Source organism: Toxorhynchites rutilus, chromosome 1 (assembly GCF_029784135.1).
Source record: "Toxorhynchites rutilus septentrionalis strain SRP chromosome 1, ASM2978413v1, whole genome shotgun sequence".
Taxonomy (NCBI): Eukaryota; Metazoa; Arthropoda; class Insecta; order Diptera; family Culicidae; genus Toxorhynchites; species Toxorhynchites rutilus.
In genome coordinates this window covers 31,203,927-31,214,254 of record NC_073744.1, presented here as the reverse complement: position 1 = coordinate 31,214,254, position 10,328 = coordinate 31,203,927, and the positions used below count along the sequence as shown (strand labels likewise).

Sequence of the window (10,328 nt, the reverse complement as noted above, 5' to 3'; positions counted from 1 at the left end):
GGTTCGGATGAGAATGATCGTTACGGCAGCGGAGCGGGGATTTTTAAGCTGACTGGCTGGCTCGAGAATTACGCATGTGTGAGACTGCGACCGATGTTTCGTTCATTTTTTTTCTTTTTCCTTTCCAATCGTGCTTCATTCTATTTCGCTGCTGTTCTGGTTGCCCGTTTTGGTCGGTACGATTTGAGGAGCACAAAATGGACCAATCAAAAATGGGCACATAGTGTATTTGGACAATGCTTGATATTTCACAATTATTCAATTATTTATCTCAAGAAAAATGAAATGTTATTCGTTATGATAGATGCGTAGGTATATTTCCTATCAATTGATGCAAAAACCTTTGCGATCTATTGAGAAATGCTCGAATTATAAGCGTTCCAAATCTTGCATTTTTTCCTACTTGTTCAGTGCCTAGATTTCCATTTCACCCCCTATATCTTCCGGTTAGACGTAGTCCTACGTCAAAAAAGTATTGTGTTTATACTCATATACTGGCACAAATAGACGTCAAAACCAAAGGAAATGCAATGGAAATTTTGTTTGATGTTTGAGACATTTGTTCTCGCTTCGAGTTAAAAAACGCACGAACACAATGTTACGTAATGTCAAGTTTTGCTCGAAACTCTACTACTGCCTTACCCAGGTAACCAGTAAGCACTAAAAAATTGTCTTAAATCAGCACTGTATCCACATATACAATACTGGATAAATGCTTATTACACTCTATCAATCAATATATGGTGGATATAATGCTAAAAAGACGAAATATAGGGCTCTTGAAATGCTTCAGTCACAGTTTTAAATAAGCATTACTGAAGCTTACTTAGGACTACCTGAAGAAAGAGATTAATAAAAGGAATAGAAAATAATTGTTATATGAAAATTACCTTATGAGATTCGAACCGGGGTATTTCTGCAACATGTGTGTTACTCTGTTGTGTCTCTGCTATCTAGAAATAAATAGCTCTATTTGAATAATCGCTCATATACCCGCTCAAAAAGATTAGTATGAAAATAGACAAAACAATCATATCGCAATTCAATAATAATTCAAACGGTTATGTTATTTTATGATTATAACAAGACACACACTTGCCAGATACCCAATGCTCAATGTATAAGTGTTTCATCGTAATGCGTGTAAGCCTTATATGGTAGCATTAAATGCGCATATAGGGCTTTCATTATTGCTTATTTCCATATGTTTTGTCCTAATGTTTGTAAAGAAGAAGAAGAAGCTATCATATAATAGCTTCTTCTTCTTCTTGAATGGAGTTAACGTTCCCTGTGGAACTTTTGCCGTCTCAACGTATGCATTAATTAGCGCCATTTATTAATATTTTGTTGAAATTTCTTAAGCCAAATAACACGCCTTGAATTTATTCCGAGGGGCAAGCTCTAGAATACGCGTGACCACAGTGCAAGTCGAAAGAAATTCCTTTGACGAAAAATCCCCCGGCCAGAACGGGAATCGTACCCGAACACCCGGCATGATAAAGTGAGACGCTAACCACTCGGCCACGGGTGCACATATTATATGATAGCACTAAATGCGAATATAGGGCTTTCATTAGCGCTTACTTTAATTAATGTTTATATGCATTGATAATGTTGATGTGAGGCCTATAAGTATCGAAATAGCAGATATACTGTCATTTGACATTAGAGATGCTGAATTAGTACTATAATAGAGCTTTGGTTAATGCTTATGGTTACTTGGGTATTCGTTCCACTCGTTTCGAGCTCGCTTCGAGATCCATAAAGGCAACAGTGGTCGAAACGAACAAAAATTACTCGTTTAGAAATGCGGAATGCCACCCCAGGTCTGTCCAACTAGTTAGATGTCGAATTAGAGGTAACTTACTGTACATTTAATGAATGGAAACTAATAACGATATTCGAGGAAATCTCCTGGCATCCCTGGTGTATATATTTATTTTTGCTGAAGCTGTCAAGCTGTCTTATTGTATACAAACTGATTTGATTGCTTTGCTTCTGAAAAATAGCCAGTTTAAGCATTTCTGCGTTATAATTGGTTTATTTTGAGCTCGGATTTCATTCGAATAAATAAAACCGGAAAAGTGAGATGGCGTTTGTAAGCAACAACCTGTAAGTATATTGGAAAAATGTTCGGAAAACCGCACCATCGCAAGCTGAAACTTTCTCCATTGATTATGGCGATGTGGTTTATAGGGCGCTTGCAGAGTGCATATGGATAAGTAATCTGTTGGGCAGGCAAAAATGATGGCTGCATAGGATTCATATGGATCGACAAGTTTGAGTATTGCTTAACCCCTTCGCGTACAACATCGAGTCTCACTCGTGGTGTACTTGAATAACATAGGGCGTTAGAACGCTCAGCAGGGTAGTGAAATCACTTGATGTGTGACGTATTAAATAATACGCTAAGGGGTTAAATAATTATTTTAGCAAAATAGGTACAAAAATTACGCGCTACTCTATATAAATAACAATCGAACATATGTACCTTTACGTAAAATATTTACTTTTAGCGTCAAATCCAGATACACGGAGAAAAATAGAAAATTTCTGCTGTGACTATAACGCATATGAATGGAAGCAGATTGATTATTCAAAAAGTTCCATAAGAACAGTGCAAACTGCACATAGTGATTGTATAGCCGGATTAGGTGTAGTATGTTCCCATGTAGAATTTGTGCCCTGGAATGCTGGTCTCGTGAAGAAGTAGACTCTAATAAACGTTCGTGTGCAGATATCCTTAATCGGTGGTTAGTTCCGCAAAAAAAGCGGTTGATTATGTTGAAATTAGAGACATTCACCCAGAAAGATCAACCAACGCTCAGATATGATTTCCGGGTTCCTGAATGCTTTGCGGAGAAGTGAAATATGTGTATTAGCAAATTGATCGGAAACGGAGAAAATCCATCAGTTCACCGATTCATGGAAAATACGAGGAAACATTCGTACGTGAGCTGATCTGAACGTGTTGATAATCCTTTTCTGCCAATCGATACAAAACTAGTGGGAAAGTCGCTCAATGAACATTACGAAATGAGTACTAGTAAATTAAATAATATGCGTCAAACGAAAACACTTGTTTGGGAAATAGCTTGCCTAACTGTTTCACAAAGTTCATGTTAGTTCTGTTAAAGATTTTGCGCTAATAGAAATACCGTATCTATGTTTAAATCATGAACAAGAACGCCGATTGATAATGACTCCGCTTGTGCTGCAAAGAAGCTACGAATGTAAACAAGCGATGTGTGCCCAACAGATGCCCTGTATGTATGTTTAGCAAGAGCCCTGTTCTATTACCGTTGTAATACATTAGAATACAGCACAGTGATAGCTGCAGAGAATCTCGTTAACTTTTTCCAAATCGAGCCCATGCGTCGAAGCCGATTGCCTTCCTGAACAAACTGCAAAAACTGCAACTTACGTTGGACCACCGTATTCAACTGTTTCAGCATGACCAAAGTGCCCTAACTTCTCTCTGCATCTGTGATAATCGATGGAATAAGCATATGTTTAGCAGCCACGACAAAATCATGATCTGAAGAGTAACGAGATATTCGAGATACAATGCTGTCTGCCTTTTGCCGAAGTCAGCTGCTTAATAATATAGGGGCGCGTTGATTTGTTTAGGAATAAAAACAGAAGTTTGTGACGTAATGATTCCGGTTACCTTTCTCCCCCATGTCACATTAAATAACACAATCATTTGTTTGTATTGATTAAATTATTGAATCTTTCAATAAAAGTTCCACCAACTTGCATGTATTTGCAATGCCGATTTCCCCAGGCACCTTGGTTTTGATGGCTGTGTTAAGGAACATACTTCGATGGGAACGAAAATCCCCCCAATTTGCAAGTATGTTCAAAGCGGATTTCCCGGGGACATTGATTTTGAAGTCTGTTTGGGAAACCGTAAATCGGACCAATCAACACATGGCAGTTAGGGAGTTTAGATAACGTTTAACATTTCACATTTCTTCAATTCTCGCGTAACTTTTGAAAAGGTCCAATGTAACATTTTCGCCAACTCGAGAAAAACGTAGTTGAAGACCCGAACATTATTTCGCGAATTGTCTTAAAAGCTATCAATCTTTATCACTGTTTTCACCACTAGCTGTCAAGAATAACTTCGTAAAACCAATCGTAACTATTGTTCCGTGATTTGAGATTAAGGTTGAAGCCTCGGAGCGAAAAATGTTACATTGGACGTTTTGACTGCCCGCGTTTGCACATTGGACATATTACGTTGCACTATAAAAATTTGAAACTAACTAATAAACAACAATCCAAATATCAGCATTTCGTTCTAAAGACTGATTATAATTGTTACCACTCGTTGAATTGCACTGAAATCGATAACAACACCTGTAAGAAACAAATTCCAAAACGACCGAAGTACGACTGCGAGTTGTTTTGACTGCTTTGTTACTTCGGACGTTTCGGCCGTCGGAGGAAAGTGGCGTCTGAAGTAACAGCCGGGTGCTTAAAATTCGATTCTGTACATTGGATATTTTTTGTATCGGCGACAAAAAGATCAAGAAGATAGATACGTGAACGATTGTTTTTGTAATACATTCAATGATTGGAAACTAATAGCGTGCATCCATTAACTCGATTTGTTTACATTTGTTACATAGGACCTTTTCAAAAGTTACGCGAGAATTGTTTATCTAATGAAAAATAACATTTCATTCATTGTGATAGAAATATTTCCTATCAATTGATGCGTGCATCTTTCCGATCTATTGAGAAATGTTCGAGTTATAAGCATTCGAAATCTTTCATTTTTTCCAGCATGTTCTGTGTTTAGGTTTTCATTTTACCCCCAATATATTCCGGTTAGAAGTAATCTCAGTAATCTTTTTTTATTGACCGATTTAATATTTACGCTTCTTATGCATATACGTATTGTTATATATTGACCTAAATCCCTGATGTTCGACCATTCATATCAACAGTGACCAATGCAGCTTTTGCTCCAATATATGCAATGAGGAATTCCATCATTTACTGGTCCCCTCTCAACAAAAGCAGAAGCTCAAAACTATCCTGCAGAAGTTGAATAGTTTCACTTCCCAGTTGAGCAGTTATCCTACATGCGAGAAATGTCGCCAAGAATTCATAACCGCCTACAACATTCCTGAGAGCTGCTTCCAAATTTTGCCCAGCGCCAAATCGACTGATAACATCAAGATGGATCCTGAGTTAATGATTAATGACCACGAGCTGCCAGATAATGATGACATTTTTGAGAGCGATTCAACAGTGAATATCGACCCAATTGAAAAGGAAGCCGAAATACAAATTGAGGGAGAAAACGGAGAAGTATTCTTCATCAACGAAATGGCTGAAGAAGACGACAATGCATCAATGATTCCGGTGGCTAGAACAAATATACAAAGAAAAAGTGATGCTTCACAGAAGGAAGTTCACACACCTTCAGTCCGTTATAAACGTAAGAAAGGTTTGGCGGACGAAAGTTCGATAAAAGACCACAAACGGATAAATGCGGATGACTATGCACTGATCTGAATCTATAAATCTATTTCAGGAAAACCGTTTAAATGTGATATGTGTAAAAAAACATTCACCTCAAAATACGGTGTCAGAGTGCACATGCGAATTCATACGGGTTGGTAAAAAAAAAGTTTTATTCAATAAACCATTCAGCACAGTAATTTATTTGCAGGTGAACGACCCTATTCGTGTCCACATTGTCAGAACACATTTGCGGATTCTTCAACGCTCCTGAGACACATTCGAACTCATACGGGTTAGTAGGATATGTTTTACTATAATGAACCATTCAGTAGTCTTTTTCTTACAGGTGAACGTCCCTATCCTTGTCCACATTGTCCTAAATCGTTCAAGCAAGCTTCCTCGCGTCGAGGACACATTCGAATTCATACGGGTTGGTTCAAACAGCTCTTTTCAATAAACCATTATGCCAGGATCATCCCTTTGCAGGTGAACGTCCCTATTCTTGTCAATATTGCCAGAATAAATTTAAGGATCGCTCGTCGTTCGTAGGGCACATGCGAAAAACTCATCCGGGTTTGTTGGAAATGAATGAACAACGGAGAGATAATATTTTAGATGATTCCCAGGAGGATGATCACATATTGCTAGAAACGGGTGAGAATTTGGTGTTATTTTCTGTAAACATTGATTGATAATCTATTTCAGGAGAAAAACCATTGAAATGCGAAATGTGTGAAAAAACGTTTAGCTCAAAACTCGGACTCAAAGTGCATGTTCGAGCTCATACGGGTTGGTTAGAAAAATATTGTTCAATTAATTTTTCAACAGAGTTATATCTTTGCAGGGGAACGTCCCTATTCCTGTCCACATTGCCAGAAACCATTCAAGGATCGCTCGACGCTCGTTGTGCACATTCGGAATCATACGGGTTGGTAGGATATGTTTACTACAATGAACCATTCAGCAGAGCCATTCCTTTGCAGGCGAACGTCCCTACCCCTGTCCACATTGTCCAAAGGCGTTCAAGCGACCCACAGCGCTCAAGAACCACATTCGAACTCATACGGGTTGGTTAAGACAGTCCTATATAATAAACCATCATTCAGGATCATTCCCTTGCAGGAGAACGCCCCTATTTTTGTCAACATTGTCCGAAAATGTTTACGCTGCGTACGTCGGTCAAACTGCATATGCGAACAATTCATGCGGATTTGTTGGAAACTAATAAACGGAGGGATAGTAATTCAGATGATTCGCCGAAGGAAGATCACATACGGTTACAAACGGGTAAATATGTGGTGTCATTTTCTGTGAACGTTGACTGATAATCTATTTCAGGAGGAAATCCGTTGAAATGCGAATAGTGTGAAAAAGTAGGATCGCCCATGTCTAGAGGCACGGACAGGAACATCACGTAGGACTGTATTGGGAACAGTTGCTTTTGAATTAATTTAACTATTCAAAAATCTGTTAATTCAACACTATGTCATCCGGCGACTTCACAGTGGTGTCGTGAGCATACCCAGTAAACATTAAATCGTAGTTTGAATTAATGTAATATGTACTGTGAAAAATCGTATCACATGCTGTGGGAAATTGTTCAACAGTAAATCGTATTTGATCGTAATTGAGGACATATAGTATCATATTAGGAATTTCACACATCAAGATCTGCAATGACTTATGTACAGTGTCGTTGTTTGGGGGAGGCAAATTACTTCATTACTTCATGTTATTTGATTACTTAAAAGACGTAGAACTCAACCGCACTTTACTATTCCTATATAAATTCCATGATATTTCCACCAAATCACAATTGGCAACCAGGAATGAAGCATCCGATTGCATCTTTCGTATCATATGTACGAGTTTTCAATGCTCTGGGAGCAATTTTCTTAACGATCACCACCACTAATTTAAACATTTGTATTTCCCTCCAACTAAAAGTTAATTTTATAATTCTTATTTCTACATATAAATGTTCTTATATGTACGAATGGCGAATGGCGATTCGTGAGGTTGTAAAAATAATCATAACTTCACGAACATTTTTCGCTAGTTGTTTTTCGTCTATGCCTGGAATGAATCGTATCAACGTATGACAAGAGTCGTACTAGATGCTTGTATAAGGGTGCTCATACACTGTTTGGCCGAAGCCAAATATTCGATTCTTTTCGACAGATAAAATTTGATCAACGTGTACTCATCAAATATGTTCGACACAAAACATGACAAGCGAATATTCAGTTATTGGATGCCTTGAATATTTTTTCGGTCTGTTCGTCAAACCTGTCGGTACATTGTTAGGTTACCTTAAATATTTCAGTCGAATTTGTTCCATGTTCGATGGCTGACATTGTTTGCCACTGTTGATAATCGAAGAGTGGGGATATATTATAATGTATATACGATGCTTATACGATTTAATGTTTGCTGGGTAGTATACCCAGCAAACATTAAATCGCATAACAAGCGTATATATAATATCATATGACCGGCTATAATAGCGATTATGTTGAAATTGAATTGCGATCTAATATGAATATATTCATGAATTGTCAAAGCACCAAATACGACTTTTGCCATACTCATATATGATTTATTACAGACATAGAAAAAAGACAAATGGCGCAATATATTTTCGTTAAATGTTTGTTATAGCCGCACGAATCGCCATTTTTATATATGAGTATTTATGTTTGTAGAAATAATAATTGTTTTATTGACTTGTGTTGGGAGTGGAATATGAATGTTTAAAATGGCACAGATTGATGTTTGGTGAAAACTGCTCCGATGTGGGTTCGAACTCCGGTTGTCTGGATTATCATCCACCAGCTATCTCGCGCGGCTATCTGAAATTTAATTCAACAGCGGTTAAAACTTCCGAGTGCATCATTGACATTTCAATATGATGTAATATGTTCTTTATTAGGATCTAATATGATTTACTGTTTCATGATTTTCTTCAACATGCAACACGATTTATTACAGTACTGAATCGATTTAAATTCTACGACACACAAACTGCATCAGTGTAATATACGCATATGATGCGGATTGAATATATTTTACGACAATGTACATCATAAAATTGATGATTATTATACCGGATTGCGACTTAATTTGATAATGGTATAGAAAATCGAGTTTTTACATTTTATGCGATTTCAAATATACACGATACATACTTTGATTGATATTATATGCGATTATGATTTATTCGGATTTCTTGTAAGACTTGGCGCGTGCAAAATTATACGATTTAATGTTTGCTGGGTAGCCCAATGGCCGGAGACAGCACTTCAACAAATTTTGTATTTATTTATGTATATATATCTTCTAAATTTCATGAAAGTAATGGAACAGGGTTGAGATCTTATGAGAACTAAAGATTGAATTAGTTTGTTATATGGATTGAGTATATTAGGCTGTCAAAAAAGTCCTGCGGTATTTCCGCGAGGTGTCGTTGTAAGCGCGTAGTTCTAGTTGTATCCATTGTATCGAGTCATACTATAGCTTGTTGGAAAGGTATTTTTGCGCGCTATAATATAGTCCTTGACAGTGTTTTGTTTGGTTAAGTCGTTCGTGAGTTATAGTGTCGCAAATATGGAGCAAAATAAAGAGAAAATCCGACATATTTTACAGTACTACTATGACAAAGGCAAAAATGCATCTCAAGCTGCCAATAAAATTTGTGCAGTTTATGGACCCGATACAGTTTCCATTTCCACCGCACAACGATGGTTTCAACGTTTTCGTTCTGGTGTAGAGGTCGTCGAAGATGCGCCACGCTCCGGAAGGCCTGTCGTCGAAAATTGCGACAAAATCGCTGAATTAGCCGAGAAAGACCGGCATAGTAGCAGCCGTAGCATCGGCCAAGAGCTGGGGATAAGTCATCAAACCGTTATTAACCATTTGAAGAAGCTTGGATTCACAAAGAAGCTCGATGTATGGGTGCCACACACGTTGACGCAAAAAAAAACATCTTTAACCGTATCGACGCATGTGAATCGCTGCTGAATCGCAACAAAATCGACCCGTTTCTGAAGCGGATGGTGACTGGCGATGAAAAGTGGGTCACTTACGACAACGTGAAGCGCAAACGGTCGTGGTCGAAATCCGCTGAAGCGGCTCAGACGGTGGCCAAGCCCTCATTAACGGCCAGGAAGGTTCTGCTGTGTGTTTGGTGGGATTGTCAAGGAATAATCTATTATGAGCTGCTTCCCTATGGCCAAACGCGCAATTCGAACCTGTACTGCCAACAACTGGATCGCTTGAAGGTAGCACTCATGAAGAAGAGGCCATCTTTGATAAAAAGAGGCCGCATTGTCTTCCATCAGGACAACGCCAGGCCACACACTTCTTTGGTGACGCGCCAGAAGCTCTGGGAGCTCGGATGGGAGGTTCTTTTGCATCCGCCGTATAGTCCGGACCTTGCACTAAGTGACTACCACCTGTTTTTGTCCATGGCGAACGAGCTAGGTAGTCAGAAGTTAGCCACAAAAGAGGCCTGTGAAAATTGGCTATCCGAGTTTTTTGCCAATAAGGAAGCGAGCTTCTATAACAGGGATATTATGAAGTTGGCATCTCGTTGGGAACAAGTCATCGAACAAAACGGCGCATATTTGAATTAAAACAGATGATTGTAACTAATTTTATGAACAAATGAAAATTCAAAAAAAATACCGCAGGACTTTTTTGACAGCCTAATACTTTAATTGGGTTGTAAGAGTTGAAGTCGTAGAAAGAACTCAAAACCATTCATCATTGGGGCTGTCTTTTTTCAATAGTTAGCAATTTGAAAAACTCCGATAGATATCCCAACCTAAACATAAAAAATGGGTGAT

General features: G+C 38.2%; 1 protein-coding gene across 2 annotated transcripts; it reads left to right on the top strand.

Moving 5' to 3' along the window:
- The first annotated feature begins 1,955 nt into the window (after positions 1-1,955).
- LOC129762191 (zinc finger protein 771-like) lies at positions 1,956-8,889 on the top strand. Of its 2 annotated transcripts, XR_008740572.1 has the most exons (12): positions 1,956-2,112; positions 4,959-5,455; positions 5,552-5,632; positions 5,690-5,773; positions 5,828-5,911; positions 5,968-6,135; positions 6,187-6,270; positions 6,326-6,409; positions 6,465-6,548; positions 6,604-6,768; positions 6,820-6,908; positions 6,942-8,889. XR_008740572.1 is itself a non-coding variant. In XM_055760215.1 (11 exons), the coding sequence occupies exons 1-11, from the start codon at positions 2,090-2,092 to the stop codon at positions 6,843-6,845; spliced, it is 1,380 nt and encodes a 459-aa protein (XP_055616190.1). In that variant the 5' UTR covers positions 1,956-2,089; the 3' UTR covers positions 6,846-8,889. The 2 variants fall into 2 exon arrangements, 1 of the variants encoding a protein (XP_055616190.1); XM_055760215.1 differs by having other exon boundaries at positions 6,820-8,889.
- Positions 8,890-10,328: the final 1,439 nt, after the last annotated feature.

What these genes read in the sequence shown, in the direction of transcription:
- LOC129762191 (XM_055760215.1), top strand. Translation starts at nt 2,090, where the DNA reads ATGGCGTTTGTAAGCAACAACCT. An exon ending in ACACATTCGAATTCATACGG is followed by an intron (nt 5,912 to 5,967) that starts GTTGGTTCAAAC and finishes ATCCCTTTGCAG; the next exon opens with GTGAACGTCCCTATTCTTGT. An exon ending in CCACATTCGAACTCATACGG is followed by an intron (nt 6,549 to 6,603) that starts GTTGGTTAAGAC and finishes ATTCCCTTGCAG; the next exon opens with GAGAACGCCCCTATTTTTGT.